We start from the raw sequence: 19219 nt of genomic DNA, 5'->3' as shown, positions 1-19219 counted from the left end.
TTGTATTTTCAGAATGAAACTTATGCTGTTGCTTGCAATTAGTAAGTGCCTCTAGAGAACTGGGACAGTGAGGGAATCTCTTTAAGTCTGCCATTTAACCTGTAACCTAAGAATATGACCCCACAGAAAGGCTAAGTAAACTTGAATCCCCACTGCCATCTCTTTGGAGCCAGAAAGTTGTTGAAAATCTATAACAACTGGCAGTCACTTTAAAAATAAAGTTCAAGGGTTGTGATATTTATTATCTAAACAGCTCCCTGAACACTCTTTTTTCTCCCTCAGCCTAATGATTATTTTGACAGTTGTGGTTTTGAAATATAAACTTTGAAAATGTGTACTTTCCAACCAGCGTGCTAAGGCTGATTCTTTTTCCATTTCTTTACGGTCTTCATGGAATTCATTCTGATGGCTGAAAACTTGTGATGTTCATATAAAGTGTGCACTGTCTCCTCAGAGCACACTTGCTCTTCTGTACTGTCACATTTTTTCTGCAATGTAAAAATCGCAATTCAAAGACATTACTCGGGGAATGTCATTGTTTTAGTGTTTCATAGGTTGAGAGACGTTATCGTGACACAAGCTACACATTGCTGATTGACTAATCCACATTCCCTAAGTTTTGTCCTGAATTTGTATTCTATGTTCAAAGTAGGTTTTTCAGAATGTTGCTTGAACTACAGTGTTGAAAGTGCCAGGATGTGTCTGAGTAGGGACATTGGATTTCATGAGGAAATGGCAATAAAGCTCAGGGCCTGGGCGGTGGTTGAGTCCCTCAGGAGATGGTGGGTTCATTTTTGAAGGTTGCTAATACTTTACGTCAGAAATGAGTTGTGACTGCAAGGCAGAACTGGTGTGGCCTTTGTCAGAGAATATAGTGTTATAAATTACTGTCTTCCTTTACATCTCGGTACATGTGACAAAGTAGTGAAGGAATATTTAAGAAATGATCTGACGTGACTTTACTTCATTAGCTAGCCTGCGTAATAATGAGTTTGAATACCTTTGGAATGCCTTTCTTGATTTCTGCCATTACTCAGTTTTGCTTATGATCTGTTTTATGGCAGTGGCTTATGCAGGAGGAGACTTGTCTAGTTGGATTTGGATGTCTTTATAGCATGTACCACCATAATATTATAGACAGCTCTGTCAAGTTTATGGACTCACAGTATCGCTGTTAAAAATACCGCACCTGGGGGTTTGTTGTTGTTTAGAGCCCTAGTATTTAGGTAATTGCATCCTGTTTAATATAACAAAATAATGGCAAAAATGTTGCAGCTGCTTTTACACTAGATATCATATTGCCATTTTCTGCATGGTGTTTGTTTGTGCGGTTTGTGTTTTTGTTTTGTTTTATATGGGCCAGTTGCTTGGCTTTCCTGTTCCTTCTTGCCCTGCTTCTTTGCACTTCTCTGCTCATCCTGTGGCCAACATTTTTCTGCCCTTCTTGCAGCCCCAGTGGAGATTGAGGGCTGACTTCTTCATATCAGGATGTCTTTCACAGCTGGTTAAAAATAGCAATAAATGCCCAGGCATCTCTGTAAAGAGCTGAAAACACAGAAACGCTGTAAAATCATCTCATTCCTTGTGTACTAGAACTGGACTTGGCTGTGATCTATAACCTATTACCATTACTATTAATAAAAAGAAGCTATTACATGAGCTTCTTTTTAAAATCAAGCTTAATTTCAGTGCAATGGGGCTGAAATTTGCAGTTTTGTGGCTGCTACTGAATATAAATTTTATCTTTGAGAATTAGTATCCCTTCTATTTTTGGGCCTGAAGCTTGGTCAATCATTTCTTTGCGTAGCACATGCAGCATTTTCTTTATAAGGTTTCTTTTTTTCCAGCTCCATAGCTGTTAAGGAAAAGAAGATCTTTGTCCTTGCAGCAAGGGCAGGCATTTTGTGCGTGTGTGTTTATTTAGTTCGTATTGCATGAGGAAAAGAGATGTTTGCATTCCTAATGAAATAACATGGTGTTTTAGCCATGGAAATGCTTTGTTGTGCATCAAACTGTAATAAGCCTCTTCAAATAGTAGCAGGGAAGTACGGGCACAGATGGTGAGGAGGGGCATGTCCTGAGATACTGATTTATTTTCAACCTCTCACCTAAGATACTGATTAATTTTCTGTCTCTAAACAGGAAGATATTAAAACAATAAAGCATAATTAAGGATCTACCATTGGTGGGTATAATCCTGAAGACACTAAGCTATGGGATGTGAAATGCTAAACTGGTGTCTCTGAGCCTTGCATTGACATATTGAAATTTTGTGGCATCCAGCTAGAGAAAGGTACTAAGAAAACACCAGAGTTTTAACTTGGTGGCTTGTACTGAAACGGTTATTGGAATTAATATTTGTTACTTAATTATTTTAACATCTTACAAATGTCTGGCTTTCTTCTGATACTTCTAAAATAAGATGTAATTTCACAAAAACTAGCCAACAAAAAGTAACCAAACAAAAAGTACCTGCCCGCCCAACTCAGTTGCAAAGCAGTCCACAATTAAGGCTGGATTCTGAATGCTTGAGGTCAGCTGGATGAGCATTGCTGAGAGCAGAAGGCAGCCTGACACACTCTTTACAGCAGAACTTTAGTCTTGCAGCTGTAGCTGGATTGTGTTGTTATTGACAGAGGGCTGTTAACTGAAGAAAACAGTAATTGGTTTCCTTTGTTTTATTCTGTTTGCTTTGAAAAGCTTCAGAATCTGATGTTATAAACATTTTCAGTTTCACAGGGTTGGTGAATTGTGGAGGACACGTGCTTTTTTTCTTTTTGATGCTGTCTGCATATGTTGTTCTGAATGCTGGGTTTTATGGGTGACAGGCTAGACTAATGTCTTCTTCAGAAACTTAATTGCCTTGTAGCTTTATTCTATGTGCATTGTACTGAAATTCCATTTAGCTCATAATGAATTTCATCCTCACTGCAGAAGTAACTAGTTTTGCATTACTCTGTTGTAACATTGCGAAATGTAAAGGTAACTTTAAATCTGCAGGAGGTACTTTCGCTTTAAAAAATGACCTGTGGAAACAACCAATAAAGAAAAAATTAATTTTATTAATTAAGTTACAAATATGCCAACATTCCAATTTTAATTTTTAAGCTTAGATAAATAACTTTAGGATTGTGAAGAAAAAAATAAAGCTAGTGTTTAGTTCGGCTAGAACATTGTTACTACATTAGCATATTAACAATAATGGAATTGTTTTATTTATAGGGTTTGTTTGAAAGCAGTATTGTCTGTGTACACTTTTTTTTTTTTTAGACTGAGTCAATGTCTTACAGAATGTCTTGGTTAAAGTAGAGTAAGATGTTAAAAACCCAGTAAATCTACTAACTTTTATACAGCCTGTTAAAAGGGCATGCTGCATGACTGTTCCTTCTCTATCCCTTCACAGAGACAGTTAAAAGGAACTATTTGGATTTGATTTGCTACCTGAGTGATTTTAGTGGTACATGGCTTTGAGAGCTCAAAGCATTTGCAAATACAGGCTGATCCTTCCCTTTTTATTGCGTTTCTACTGTGTTAGAACATTCACAGCTTTCTTGCTGAGTGTATTTTGGCACCCCTCCCCCCCTTCAGTGTTTCTAGTGGCTATGTGCTCTTAGAGGAGAACAAACAGTATTTTCAAGAAGACAAAATGTTAATCTATTAATTGTCGTTTTAAGAGAGGAGATTTATTCTTCTATGGTTTCTGTTACTCTCCTCAACAGTTATTACCATTTAATTTAACTTATTTTCCAAGTATTTGATTCTGCTAATGTTCTTCAACTTCTGTGCTTAACATTTAAAGGAATGTCTGTTGAAGCACATAAGGACCAATAAAATGAAGCAGTAAAATCAGTGGGGGTCGTCTGTGACCAGTCAAGTTACCACTGTTGGTAAAACACGTTTTTAATCCATAAGGTGACTATTTATGAAGTCATGCAAACATGTTCAGTCAGGATCTCTGAAAACTTACTTTGGGCATGCGTTAATATTCTGAATGTAGAGGCTTTCTAGTCTCTGCAGGGTATTCTGTACTAGTGGAAAGCAGGATCAGGAAAAAGCTGTTGTGAGTGCTTAAATGTCAGCAGACTAGGGAGTGATAAAGCCATTTATACTAAAGCAAGAGGTTTATAAAAGGTCAGCTCTAACAGAACAGGTGGAAATAGAAAACTGCCTTTGAAGTCTTGTGAAAGAAATAATGTTTATTCTGCTAGTTTTGCACCTACTGAGATTTCAAATTTCAAAAGAAGTTTGATCCCAGTACTGTACAGTCCTAAGTCTGGCCTCAATCCAGCTGTCTAACAAGGAGATATCATTTAGAAGTGCATTGCAAACTGTCAGCAAGACTGGGACTAAGCTTTGGTTAGACCTTGCCTTCAGTCTGGCTTTTCACATAGCTGGGTTGTTCTTACCATTAAGCTAAAAAGTTTAAGACCTCAAGACATGATTTTATTCTTACTTGAGGTCTGGACTATTTGCTCTCTATTTTCTTTAAACCAGCTCAGTTTTAGAAATTCCAGAGGAAAAAAAATCCCAAATCTCCAAAACACCAAACCACCCCCTCAAACCTTGGTAAAATGTAATTTGTCCATGCACTGCTGCTTTAGTTTGTCTTGAAAACAGTTTCAGCTTCCAGGTTCTGTTCCTAGGCTTTATTGTAGTCTTCATCCATCTCCATTAGGAGGCTGTCACAGGATTTGTGATCCATGTAACTGAAAGATTGCTTTTATATGGATACAGCACAATACTTATCGTATGTCAAGTAAAATGGTGACTGGGAGCACTGTGCTGTTTCTCACATAATTGAAATCTTTTTTTTTTCTGTTTCTCCTGGGACTTGCCTTGGTCAGTGATTTCACAGTTGTATAGAATTTTGTGGGGTTTTAATCCAACTTGGTCTTCCACAGGTCCTCTCGGAGAATCATAACCAAAAAAGGAATAAGTTACAGGGAAAGCCAGGAGGGTGGATGTGTATGAAAAGCCAGAGACATGCTTAGTTTAGATGAAGAAAGAGGTATCCCCTTTGTTAAATATTGTGTCTAGAAATTACACCAAGAATCAACATTCATTAAGGGATTATGTATTTCAAAGTCTGTATTTCTTATAACTGGTACACAGTCAAAGGAATATATTCAAACTTGATTTTTCTGAACATATTATATTTTTAATTGGTTAGCAGTCTAGTTCTTATGTAAACATCAGGTGCCTGAAGGGTGTTTCAGCTGGAGCTGTTAACATTTTAAACTTAGTGAGTTAGTTGGCGTGTTTTATATATTGCTTTTTTCTTTCCTCATTGTCACTATTAATCTGGTAAAAGGGACTAAAGTGTATATCTCAGGCTTGTTGTTACATGATATTAGTGTATTATCTTTCTTAGGACCTTGTTGCTCAGGTAGATTGTACTGTGGAAAAACTGTCCAAACAGTAATTCACTTGAAAATACATATTCAAATGTTTTGATCCCTTTGACATTTACCTTCCAACTGGCTTCCAAGCAGTGAAGTTATTTTTATTTTTAGTTACATTTCTTAATTTTAATAATAAATATAATAATTTTATAATTAGTCATATTTATTAATTTTGTTATTGGTTTTTGTTTTGTTTTATTGAGCTTGTTGCAAATACCATGTTAGTTTGGTTATTACTGTCAGTTAATCACTTTTCAAAGTCAGTAATTTCAAAGTCAGTAATTTCCCTTTTGTGCTGGAAAAAAACAAGCATTAAGGTAGGGATATTTTGCCTGGTGTTTTCTTGGGTTTCTTGGTGCCAATTCTGAAAGATTAACTTCACAAATATATGCTTTTACTTTGTTCCCAAGGGTGATAGGGGGCTTGGCCCTCATAGGATGCTTTGGTCCTTGCTCTTTCTAGCAACTCCATAGCCTTGGGTTTATAACAGGAGCCACTGGTGGCTGTTCCAGCACTGTGAGTGGGACTGCACTAGGTGCTTGGTTTTGTTTAGCTCATATGTGACTGCATTTTCCATTTACAGCAGACAAGGCGGTTGGCATCCTCCTTAATCACTGTTGGTTAGCTTCTGTTCCTAAGGAGCAACTTTCTCTATCTTTGTAGAATTAATTTGCCAAAACTTATAGTTTGAAATTCATGGATGGGTTGACTGTGTTGGGAGGCACTTGAATGAGAGAGGAGTTCTTCCAGTTAACTCCTTTTATTTATTTCTATTTATTGTTTGAGGGTGCCATGAGCAAGTACTTTGCTGGTAGTTGTGGATGGATTCTAAAATTATTTTAAAATCTTCTTTGTCTCTGATTGCTAGGGTAGGCTAGAGATTACGTGACATTGATTGAAGCAGCAGGTCATACATGTTTTGATTGGGAGGAAGGAACCTCAAAAAATACTTGGGCACCTGGCCTTTCTTGCAAATATATACCCCTAAGCTGTGCATCTCCTCTCCATACACAATGAACTGTGAATAGCTAGAGGAGGGTTTCATGTTTTTTTTAAGTCAGCCTGTTCAGCCCGATGATGTTTGGCTGTGCATGAAGTATTACTCTGTCTGCACTAGAATTTGTTCAAAGAATCACCTTAGCTATACTCTAGCTCAGTAAGAAATATTTCTTTGCAGCATGACCAGTTTATAATTGTGGCTTTTAATGTTTGCACAAGATGGTGGAGGGGGTTAAAAAGTGAGCTTAGGGGTTGATTGTGATCTCTCTAGTAATGTCCACTTGATTTTTCAACGTGCTTCACTCCAAATGATCTGAACTAACAAATTCTACTAAAAGTTAATTAATCTTCAGATGTGTACAAGGACAACAGAGATTTTATTGAGACTTTGGTATCTCAGCTAGTAGACAAAAGGCATTAACAAGGCTCGGGTTGTGCCTAATTGAGTGGTCCAAAGGATGGGCTTCAAAAGGCATCTGAAAGAAAAGTTAGGCTCTGAGTACATGGCTTTTCAAATCCACCGTATTTTTACTGTGAATGTTCTCATGCATCTTTTACAACAAATAGTACGTATGTGGAATATTTGGAATTCATTCTAGGGCAGTGACTTGTGTTTTTATTCACCTGTGTTAATTAACATCACCATAATGCTTAATTGAAATCAGCAGATTCAATTTCTCCTTTCTTCTGAGAATTTTTCTGCAGCAGTATTTTTTTATATTTAATATAGAAGAACAGTATTAATGTAGTATTAGTGCTTATTCTATGAAATCTGTGCTCCTAACCACGTGGAAGAGTCTGTAGATTGAATTGTTACTGTGTATTAGCAGTATATTTGTAGTCAGGGAACAGCACGGAAGAAAGCATAGAATGGCAGAGATTCTCTTGACAAACTCTGCTTCTCTGTTGACAGATAGACCTTTGTTTGCCTGCAACAGTTCAGTCTCCAGAAATGAGACCCTTAGCCAGAAAGGGAGTACCCTGTCCTCTCAGGTTGAGATACACAGTTTGTGCTATCAGTACTGAGTAGGTGATCAGAGCACAAAGTTTGAGCTGTTTCTGGTGAGTAGAATATGCATTTGTTGTGTCATCTGTAGAATTCTCAGAAGTACCTGCTGCAGGCTGGCTGTCTTGCTCATACCTAGCGTGAAGTGGCAGAGAGACTCACACACAGACCAGGAGGTGGGGAGGGCACCAGCCCTGTTTCCCCAGAGGAAAGAGTGGTGCTGTTGCATGCTTGGAATAGTATTATGAGAGGCGCCAAGACAGGACAGAGCTGGGAAATGGAAGCTCAGATGGCTGAATTATGAATAAAGTATGCAGGGCTTTGGGGCTGGCTCATTGTTAACCTTATCTTTTCCCTGATGATGCTCAATGTTGTGGATCTGGATCAAGTTGCAGATTAGTTGTGAACAGGCACTGGAACATGCAGAAATTGAAACTAGCAGGGAATTCCAAGTGTAAAATTCTTACACAATATGGAAACAGTTTTGAAAAAGTGTCAGAAAAAACAGAGACAGTACCCAAGAGAGGGAGTCAGTGAGCTGCTGATGACACCAAGAAGTGTGAGATTTTTGTTTTGTTTTGCTTTCTACATTAAAAATAACACATGCAGTGAGATTGTTCATGCAGATAGGACTGGTAACAAATACCTTAGATGGGAGAAGGAAGAAAGAAGTTGCAGTGCTTGGATTTGTTTTAATTAATTGTACTTGAAGATTTTGATGTTAATAATCCTAAAGACCTAACATCAGAATTATTTTCTATTCTTTTTTCCTGAGCTCTTCTAAAAGATAGAAGTAACAGAAAATGGGGAAAGATAAAATATGCTGCTTTTCTTTAAAAATATGTTGAGATGGGAGTCAGTTGACAGACAACTTGCTGAATAAGGATTTATTAAGAAAAAGTTAGGTCAAAGCCATTTAATTTAGATCTAGTGTCAGCAGTTTTTGGTGTGAGTGAAACAAGAGATGCCCTTTGTGTTGTCTATTTTAAGGCTTTTGATGTTGTTTTATGACACTTGAAGGCTAGCCAAGGAGCTAGACTCAGAGAGACTTTCGTTTGTTTTTTTTTCTAAACTGTGCTTGGAGCTCATTAGACACCTGTGCTTTGTTTGACACATAAAATACTGTATCAAATTGAAATCAAAAGGATGGCCTGGTCCAGATCAGCATTATTTATCCCGATTAATTATCGGGTTGACATGATAACAGGTGGACTTTCTTAAATCTGAGATGACATCAAGGTGAGGAATATTGGAGACTTGCTGTGGGATGAGAGTCACAACTGGTGCTGACAATGAAGCTATTGCTTGAAAAAATTCAAGTGACATAAAGTAGGGATAAGCAGCATATTTGGTGGTGTATGTTCAGGATGTGTGCTTGATGAAAAACTTTATGAGATTTATAGTGGCTCTCAAGTTAAATTTTAATTAACAGAATTGTGCTGTTGCAGAACAAGACTTCTGCTTTCAACTTTTAGTCTCTTTTCAGTGTGTGCTTTAAGCTGGTGTCTAGTTCTGTGTGCTGCCATCCATCCAGTTGGTGGATCATTTAGAGAAAGACAAGAGCAGTTTATGGAACGTTATGGGAGATACAAAAAATGGGGTTCTTCACTTAAAAGAAGGTGGAACATATGATTATGGGCTTTCAATATGTAAAGACTTTTTCTTGTCCAATGTGATGGCAGAAAATAGAATGTTAACTTAATTTTTGAATCAGCAATCTGAATTGTGTCTGGGAAAATTAAAATTAGGAGACTTGCAGAAGAGAACAGTGAAGTGCTAGGACAAAGCACACATGGAGGTTGTGGCATCTTGAAAAGCAGCTTAAACATTCATCCATGAGTGATGGCACTTCTTTTAGTCTGGTATGTTTTCTATACTGGTAGGACTTAATTGCCTGTCTTCCTCTGTTGAAGAGTTTGTCTGCTAAGTTACAGAATTTGTCTCTTGTGCTTATAATCAGGCAAATGTGCACGGTCCTATATAGTGCCATACAGACTTCCACTATACAGAACTCAGTAGTTACAGAATTAATATCCCTTTGTGAGACTGCAGTCTTATGTAGTGACCTTTTTTCCGCCCCAATTTCTATCAACTTTATGTTTACCCTTTGCTTTAATTCCTTCATCTTTGGGGACAAATACAGAAAGAGAATCCTCTCAAACTATCAAATATCAATGCTCTTATGTCCTCCTAAGTTTTCATGTAGTGTGAAAAAACCTGTCTGCGTGATGAAAACCCTTCCTGATTGCAATGAGATGTTAAAATTGAAGCTTCAGTGTGAGTTTTCAGATTCTAGTATTGACAGTATTGCTGCTCAGCATTTTAACAAGCATGTCCAGCTGATGTGCCTGTTCTCCATCCCATCCTGCCTCACATTATTCATGCCTTGCCAAACACATCAGCTTCACTGAAAATGGCTCATTTACAACTATTGCCTGGTGCTGACAATGTATTTGATACACAGATTATAGGGAGCATTGGGACAGCCATAAGGAAATGGAACTTTACATTAAAACTAAACAAAATGGGTGTTGCTGCATATCTTATATTTTCATTTTAAAAGGGTTGATAAATACTACTACATACTCTGGGACTAGGAAGTAAACCGAAAGAAAATACTCTTGAAACAAAATGCATTTTGTTTAGCAATGCAGAGAGTGCTCCAAATATACATGGAGAAATTGTTCACACCTAAATTTATCAGTTGTTTCATGTATGAATAGCAGTGATGGTCATGAATCGAGTTTATTAAACTGAAATGAGAACTTCAGGCCTTTTTTTCCTGACAATAACTTTCAAGCAGATATATTGTTGCAGGAAACTTGTGGTTCTTCATTCTTCGCCCTTTTGTAAGGACTCTGGTTGTAGCAGGTGGAAAATTCCGGCAGTTCTGAAGCTGTGCTGTATTCCTTCAGAAAATGTAACTCCAGTCCTGTCTTACCACTTCCTTTAAAAGATAATGTGGAAATGCTGACTTAGTCTTATCAGGATGATAAGACCTGATAAATGACCTGATAAATGATAAATGATAATACCTGATAAAGTAATAGCTTCTATATTGTTAAACCATCAAAATTTGTAGTAATTCAGGAAATTGGAGAGTAAAAAATAACCTCTTAAAGAAGTATTTCTATATGTAAAGGTCTGTGGAGATCTAATTGGTTAGATTGCTACAAAGGTAATGAAATCTGTTTCTGAGTCTAAATTCATTAGGTGGACAGAAATTTCTATATTTATGGTTGTTACTGGTTCTAGAAATTATTTCTTCAAGAAAAAATACTAAGTAAGAACTGCTGTGGGTGTTTGTCCTCTTTCCTAGTCTACCTGTTCTTATCTGCTAGTGAACTTACTGAAAAGTTCTCTTCTCTTCAGTAAAGTCAAGAGATCTGTGAGGCCTTGGGTGGACCACAAAACTATACAAATTCTCCATCCAGCACCCAGTGTAGGTGAGGACATTGTTTTTATTCATATTTTGCAGACAGCAGTGGACATTGTCTTTTAGTCTGGTAGCCTTCTGAAGTGCTCTCTATAGTTGGGTGCTAACCTTGAGATGCTTTTTTTTGCCAAAGATCATAGTGTCACAGAGGGATTCTGTGATACACACTCACTGTGATTTCTGCTTTATTGGTATTTCTGATGACTTTGGAATTATTGTGTATTACTTCTGTTCATCCAGATTAAGAAATAAGCATTTTGATACAGTCTACCTTGTGATGCTTGGAGCCTCTTACCTTATAATTTCTTTCCCCATCTAAAACTCTGTTACAAGTTTATTCAGAGCAAAAGGTGTTACTCTGTGAGCTTTTTGGAAGACTTCTGGCTGGAGACAAGCACAGTTCTGGGATTGCTGCCAGGATTGTTTGCCTGCGGTTGCTCACAGAAAAGTCAAAGCTGGAGAACTGATGTGGTTCTGTGGTTTAAGCAGTCAGGGGCTTGACTTGCTGTGTGTGTCACACCAAATGAAGCAGTGAGTCCAGGATGCTCTGGGGATTGGTGACTGCACCAGGGACCTAAACTAAACACCCTCCTACCAAGAACAAAAATGATCTGGAATTATTTTAGTACACTTTTTAGGTCAGGAACTTATTGTTGTCTCTGAGTGCTCTTCTAGTCATTCCTTTATAGATTACACCTTTTAAAATTAATGTTTCAAACAGATTACGGTTTATCTACAGTATTGGTCTAGAAGTGACTTACGACACAGTTGCATGGAACAGGTTTTCCTACACTGTTTGTTTATTTACTCTATTTGCCCCTAGGGAACTTGGCTGTGTTTATAATTTTTACTTCCCTCTTCAAAGGTGTTTGTGTGCCTAGACTGCAGGTTGCATAAGCAAAGATTAAATGTTTCCTGGCAAAATGATGATACCTTTTTACTAGCTGAAATTTTAAGTAGTTTTAAGAAAATATATGGTTTCTCCTTGGTGTGATGTAGTGGAACGATCTTTACCAGATTTCCTTTAAAAGTCAGTTTGCATTTGTGTAACACCTTTAAACTGTAGGGAACCAAAACAGGGTTTGGACATGTCTCTTTGAGCTGTAGTGAAATAAAAGGTTTACAGCTGTCATGAGCAGGGCTGTGTAAGGTGTGCTACCAGTGCCACAGCCTCCTCCCACCCCAGTATAGAAGATTAATTCATCTGCAGCAGGCAACAGACTGGAATCCCTCTCTGGGAATCCCATGGGAAAGTCACCTTGCACTTCTTTTACTGGTACTCATTTTAAAATTAGCACACCTCTGCAGATGCTGTGTTTTACATGTTCCAGGAGAACAGATACAGACATAGCTGAATTGTATCTGTCACTCCCCATGTAAGAATATAAATGTGCTGTCATCCTTATTTTCCTTTGCAACACCCTTGTGAGATTGTATTTGTATTGTTTTAATTTTTAAAAACAAGGAACTGAGCCATGGAGATTGTGTATTAATTGATAAGATTCAAATCTAAGAGCAAAACTCTTAAGCAAAAATTGAACTCCAAGTAATAATAGCTTATATTTGGCCTATGTGATTAATTCTTCTCTAATAAAATTATTTCTTGTCACAAGTAGAGATTTGGTTGCTTTCTGTTGTTTTTGTTGGCTTTTGTTTGTTTGTTTTTAGACTACATGGTCATGTTATCATCATTATTATTATCATCATTATTAGTATTGTAAGTATTATCATTGTTCTCATCATCATGGCTATCATTTTTGCTACTATGATCATTATTATCCAGTTTTATTATAAACAACTCTGTCAAGAGTTCTGTTTCTGCAGCTCTGGAATTCCTGCATAGAAGAAACTTTCAGAGTTCCACCCAATGTACAGCTACTTTCTGTAGGATAGAATGGGCCTTGATTCTGATAATAAATTACTTCAGTGAAACTGTTCATGCAAGAACTTTGGATTTTCAATGTATCATGTTTTCACAGAAACCTTCTAAATGATGCACTGATACTAGTACTGAAAAAAACCCAAACTAAATATACTACTACTAATAATATTACACATTTCCTTTATCCTCCTTCTGCAGAAAGATTTTGTACAGCACAGAAATAAGCAATATACTTTTAATCTTCTTTTAAAAAGCCATAGCATAGAAATGTACTCATGTTATTTGTGGTGTAAATTGGTGCTATGTAATCCAGTTCAAAAGGTGTTTAAGAAAAGGATGGCAGGAAAGCAGTTAAGTATGAGAGTGGCAAAGCAGTGATAATTTTTTTAAAAATTTGAATCAGGGAGAATAGGCACTCAGAAGATTTTGATCAGCATCTGTTGATTCAGATCTGGCTGGTTTGCTCACATTTTATTTAGAATGTGATTATTTGTCATTTGATAAATATGCATATGTCATCCTTCATATGCTGTAGAAATTGTTTCAAGATTTTGTTTCCTTCAGTAGTTGCCTTATTGGTTTTAAATGCCAGTGCATTAATGTATATCCATATTAGACAGGGCTAGTATTCCTTTTCTTCTAAACTAAGTTGTTGTTTTTTTTTGTTTTCTCTATTCCCACTTTTCCAATCTTCTCCTGCCCCCATTTTCCCTCTAAAAATATCTTTAGGAATGACTTGCTGATGGTGTGCCGCCAGCTGAATATGGAGGCGTCTGTTGCAGAGATCATGTGCCAGCTGGGAGCAGATGAAAATGGAAAAGTTTCCTTCCAGGATTTTAGTCAGTGCCACATGGAACTGGTACAGGAAATCAAGAAGGAGGAAGTGGAGCTTTCTGTGAAATCGGATGACTCTTGTAAAAAGAAAAAGTTAAGGGATAGAGTAGCTTCCTGGCCAACTAGCAGCAATAACAGTTTAGGTAGGTATGACTTTTAAATGTCCTGTTGGTGTAATTTAACAAAAGGTGAACTGTTGGATGTTTGTCACTGGTTTTACTGGCATTAGGGTTGCCCCTAAAGGTGGATCTGCCTTGGCATAATTTCATCACATGCTAGAGTGTAGTTGTAACGAATGCAGACTTGTCATCAGAATATAAACTAGAATGTGTGCAGAGCATCCTCTTCTAAAAATACAAATTGCAGAAGAGAACAGACTTCCTTGGAAGGGACAAGGGCTGGTAACTGAAGATCCAGGGAGTTCTCTGTTCTCTGTAAAGCCCAGGCAGGTATGTAGGTAAGTAAAACCTTATGTAGGTAAGAAAAAGGAGGGGAGACTTAACCTTGGTTCCAGTCATAATACACTGTAGGAACTAATGTTTCTTGGGTGCTTTAAAAATGGTTAGACTTAGTGAAAGATCTGAATGCTGGAAGAGCCCAATGGTTTAGAGAATACAAAAATACTCCTCCATCTGGTTAAAAACCAAGGCAAAAAAAACCAAAATCAAAACCACAGCCAACCAAACCAAAAGAAACCATCAAGAAGAACAAACCTCCACAAAAACTGTGGACCAACAAACACAAAAAAAGTGCTGTTGCATCCACAGGAGAATGGGATGTAGGAAAGGATTATCTGTGCCATTGACCCCAGTCCTTGATAGCATTGTGACCAGTCAGCATTAGGTCTGAAATGTTAACACCTACAGAATGCTTCCTTTCAGCCTGCAAAAAATGGAAGAGACTAAAGAACACAGATTCTGGGGTCAAAAATGGCAAAGTGTGGTGTCTTGTGGAAAAAAGCTGAGGGTGCTGTTCATTCCCCAGCTCCCTACAACAGGTGCGTGCTGGCTAAACACGACTGCTGGCTGGTGGCATGGAACAGACCTGCGTCCATGCTTCACAAAAACACCATCAGCCTCTGATGGTCTTTGGTTGGAGCTATGTCTCCTCAACCTTTTCTTTAGGCTGTATGAGACTACATGTTTTAAAGCACTTTTTAAACTAGAAATCTGCCACTAGTCTTTCCAACAGTTTTTCTTTGAAGTGTCTTAAATTAAGATGGCAATATTTTTTACTCTTAGATCTGCTTCATATATCTTCTGGAGAGTTGTGCTATTCCAGCTTCTCATGTCATTGACCTGTTGTCAGATGTAAAGTTTAACATGAAATTTATTTATTTATTTGAAGGTAGTTGATGGTGCATGAGATTTCTGTTTTAGCACCATGATGCAAAGCATACTGAAAACAAAACACAGATACAAGTCACAGTAGAAGAGAGCAATTGGAGGGCACAGCTCAACCAGCGTGGCTGAGCTGTGTACACAAGTACCCCACACTGGCCTGGCTAATTCAGGGAGACATTCACACTCTTACTGAACTCAGGCAGAAGTGCAGCACCAGTTGATTCTCTCAGCTGTTCATAGTTTATCTAAAACAAAGCCCTTAGGTGTTGAGATCAAACCAGCTTTTTTTGCAACAGCTGTGATCAGTTCCAGCCCACATTCTTCCTGAGTTTTATGGGCACATCACCCTGACCTATCTCTGATCCTGCTCCCATGGTAGGGCTTTGCTGATCAGTTACACCTGTGTTTATCTCGTCAGTAGTCAGCCTCACAGAAAGTAAGGCTGATTTTGGTGGTTTTGTTGATTTTGGTGGTTTGTTCTATTAATTTACTGATTTGTTTTTGGAGGTATGGATTTAGCATATTCTGTCTTCTAGTCACTTCATTTTTGGCTAGTCATCTCAGAAATTAAAATTTTCCTAGTTTACTTTGTATCCTTGGTGAGCTCCTTACCTTTTTGTTTGTTAGATGGACTGTAATACTCTCTGATCATCCCATCATCTTATGCTCCTTGGCTTTTCATTTTGGCTTCTCAGCATAGCAGATGTGTTCCACAGCTGTGGTAATCTTCCATCTTATATTTTGTGATTTCAAAGTTAAATTTTGTTATAGAGATAGTTCATTCACTGTTAGCATTTCTTCTGTTTATCCTTCTTTCATATATATTCTTGAATTGCAAAATTCTGTAGTTTCTATGCCCATTTCTCCTATCACTTTCTCTATTAAAATCTTTGTAAGCCTTGTGCTCAATTGATTTCCAGCCTGTGAATCTCTTTCTGGAGCTGCCAGACTATATTTTGAAGCCAAGATTCTGCCTTTTTTTTCTTGTTTTGTTTTGATTTTTGGTGGGGTTTTTTTGGTTTTTTGGGGTTTTTTTGTTGTTTTTTTTTTGTTGTTGTTGTTTTTGTTTTGTTTTGTTTTGTTTTTTTCCTTTAGGGATATTGTGTGTTCCTTGCTCATAGAATTATCTTCTTTGCCTGCTTTTTCGGTGCTGACTTAGTGATATTTTTCTGCCAAACAGAGTTTTTATTCTGCCCTCAGATGGCTATACAAAGTTTCCCTGTTTGCTGACCAGATTTCTGGGGTTTAAAATCTTATTTCTTAGACAAACCAGACAGGTAATTATGATTTGTAATAATCAGAGGTGAAAGACAGCTCCTAAACTTTAAAAGAGAAAGGCTAGTGTAATAGTCTCCAAATTTACCCCACAAAGAAAACTTACTAATTGCTGCCAAAAAGTATTTGTAGATGAACTTCCAAATTTATTGGTGTATATAATTCAATCCCACTGCTTTTTCCCCGTATTCCCAAATTGCTGTTAGTTTTACAAGAATAATTTAAATAATTTTTAAAGTTGGTGAGTCCATTTTTCTTTTCCGATTTTTTTTTTCCCCAAAAAGTTACCTCCAGAAGGCATTTGAATTTCTTGCCTTGATATATTTTGCTCTGCTGATAAAGTGTGACTATCTTACTGCACTGTACTTCTAGAACTATGGAGATTTACAGGATTTGTCCTTGTCCTGCCTTGACTCTTGCAGGATTTCTTAGAGAACATATAGAGATTCTCCCCCCTACAAACGATGGGAGGATATGCTAAAAATGGGCTTTTAGGATGCAACAGGTTTTTTATTTGGTTGTAAGAGAAAACCGTTGTGACAGCACTGTTCAAAATATTCTACATAGTTTTCTTTTCGAAGAGTCAAGGAAACAGCACTGCATTATATTTCTATGATACAAACCCACCCTGTGGTATGAACATAATGGAGCTGAGGAATTACACTTGCAGTCAAGCTTGAATTATGATCTGCGCTTTTCTGTGCCTTTCTGATGTTTCTGTGCCTTTCATGCCTTTGAGGGCTCACTTATAGTGATCACTTACAGCTCACTCATTAGTGATCAAAACATTGGTTATGTCATTACTGAGTCTCTGCTGTTGCTTTGAAAGCATTGCTTGAAACAAGACACATCATGTATTAATTCAAACATGAGCTTGGTGTATGTTCTTATTTTGTGTTACCTTTTTCTTGTATTATCTTTTTTTTTTTCTGGTCAAAACAATTTTTATTAAACTTTATTTTCAAAGATAGTTTACAGGCCCTTTCTTTCCAGACTAATTTCTACATAATATATGACTTGCTGATAATATTTAAAGCTGGTATCATGTATTGATGTGGGGCAAATAAATGAAAGAATTTCAGAACTCATTTGATTGGTATTGAGTAGCAGGGATCCTGATGATCTGAAACAAAGGAATCCAGCCTCTGACATGAATGTTTTTACATTGCAAGTTTGTGTGTGATTGTGCAGAGATTACCAGTCAGACAGCATTTTGTGCTGCCTTTTCTTGGAACTGTTCCAAATTCTTTTAAAAAAAAATGCAAAGCTTTTTATCTAAATCTAATATTAGCTTTGCTGCCTGTAAGTTTTGCTGTTCATTATGTAGAAAATAACTTGAAAAGAAGTTGCAAGAAGTAATTGCATCTAATTTACTATTGAACTTCATCTCGTCCATCTTTTTTTATCATCAATAAGGTTATTTGTGTAAGTTTGCCCAACTTTGCCCGACAAATGTTCATGCCTGTGTTTCCAGGTGGGATGCAGAAGTGAGGAAATTGGTTGACTATTTTAATCAAGGCACAGGACTCAGGTTTATTAATACTAATCATGTATGTCCTCAGTAAGCCAAACCAGCATCCATATTTACCATCCTGATGAGCAAATGAATGTATAGATTTAAAAATTTAATGTTTTATTCAAGTGCACAAAAAAGGAAGTTTTCTAAGTTACTAGAATTAGGTGTTTTGATGCTTAGTAATCAGCAATTTAAGGCTGTTATAATGTATTGTAGTTTTTACCCTATGCTATTAATGTCAGCAGGAGCTTTAATAATAAGTTGCAAGTAATAACCAGCTATTTTTTATAAGTGAAATGGTATGTAACTCTGTTAATCTTCTTGCATTTTAAAATACAATAAAAAAATTTAAAAAACAACCAACAAACAAAAAAAAACCATAACAAACTTTTGAAAGTGTTGCTGGAATCTTATAGTCACCATATATGACCTGACTTTATTATATAATTTCAGTAGGAAATGCAGGAAGATTGTCAGTTACTGATTGAATCGGTGGGTCCTGTGTCCAGCTGTGGAGAGTGAGGGCCATGATGGGTACAGTAAATCTGTGTGAATATTGTAGTGCGTGATAGAAGTGGATTGCTTGGCATCTGAAAACTTCACCCCAGCAGAAACTACATCCATAATATTTGAAGCAGGGAGTTGCCTGAACAGTTGTGGCTTCTGTTAACTTTTTCAGCTTTGTATGTCTTTTATAAAAACTATCACTAGAATTATTGATATTATGTATTGTATAGATTTGTCTAGCTCTTTACAAGGAGCAAATTGCCATTTTTTCCCCTTGATAAACAATACCTATTTCTAGCACCCATTTGCTTGGAGGATAAACAAGAATGGCACTATTTAGTAGTAAATTCTTGGTTTCCTTTAACTGCATGTATTTATTGATCTGATTTCATATTTTAGATAAACACAAGAGTCCTTTACCAATATTTGGCTGTAGGTTAGTAATTAGAAATGAATTCATAGCTAACTCCCCTTCCTTTACTGAAAATAAGTCCCCTGGAAACTTGCTATGATAATTTATTTGCTTAGTGGATCAAGCATGAGAAATAATCAAAGGAATGGTAGGAATTCAGCCTTAAATTAAGCTTATGGGTAAACAGGAGAAGCATACCAGTGGGGCTGAAAATTCATTATTTTTGCTTTACATTAATTCCATGTTTGATCTTACTGCAAATAAATTGCCCTCAAGAAACTGATGCAGTGATTACATTTATTTATGCTATATTTAATTAAAAACTACAGAGCTCATATGTACTCAAAGGCATGCTGAAGATTTTCTTGAGATTTATGAGTAAAGTTTCACCCTTAGATATGTTTAACTAACAAAAGCTTTGAGTTTCTGATAGGGCAAATTTAATTACATAATAACCATACAAACTCCTTTTAACTGTGAGTGGTTTAGTTTATTATGTTAAGTAATCTTTTGAAACCACTGTCTTTGTGCAAAGCAGCAGAATACAGGTAATTTTTCTATTTTTTTAAGAAGAAGAGAGTTTGAGTTCTATGAGTACCCTTACTAA

At 36.8% G+C, this 19219-nt stretch overlaps 2 protein-coding genes across 3 annotated transcripts in view; both read left to right on the top strand.

Annotated features, from left to right (window-relative positions):
* Positions 1-19219, top strand: part of REEP5 (receptor accessory protein 5) — a 235022-nt gene that overhangs the window by 954 nt on the left and 214849 nt on the right. The window lies entirely within an intron of this gene.
* The window catches only part of MCC (MCC regulator of WNT signaling pathway), a 181151-nt gene that overhangs the window by 830 nt on the left and 161102 nt on the right, over positions 1-19219 (top strand). The window contains exon 2 of one of the 2 annotated variants that reach the window (XM_079331242.1): positions 13455-13702. The exons of the other annotated variant lie outside the window; for it this stretch is intronic. Within the exon in view, the coding sequence (XP_079187368.1) occupies positions 13455-13702 (248 nt within the window). The remainder of the gene's footprint in view (positions 1-13454; positions 13703-19219) is intronic. 2 annotated transcript variants of the gene reach the window in all.

This window comes from Erithacus rubecula (genome assembly GCF_903797595.1).
Source record: "Erithacus rubecula genome assembly, contig: SUPER_Z_unloc_2, whole genome shotgun sequence".
Taxonomy (NCBI): domain Eukaryota; kingdom Metazoa; phylum Chordata; class Aves; order Passeriformes; family Muscicapidae; genus Erithacus; species Erithacus rubecula.
This window is presented reverse-complemented; position numbering and strand designations above follow the sequence as displayed.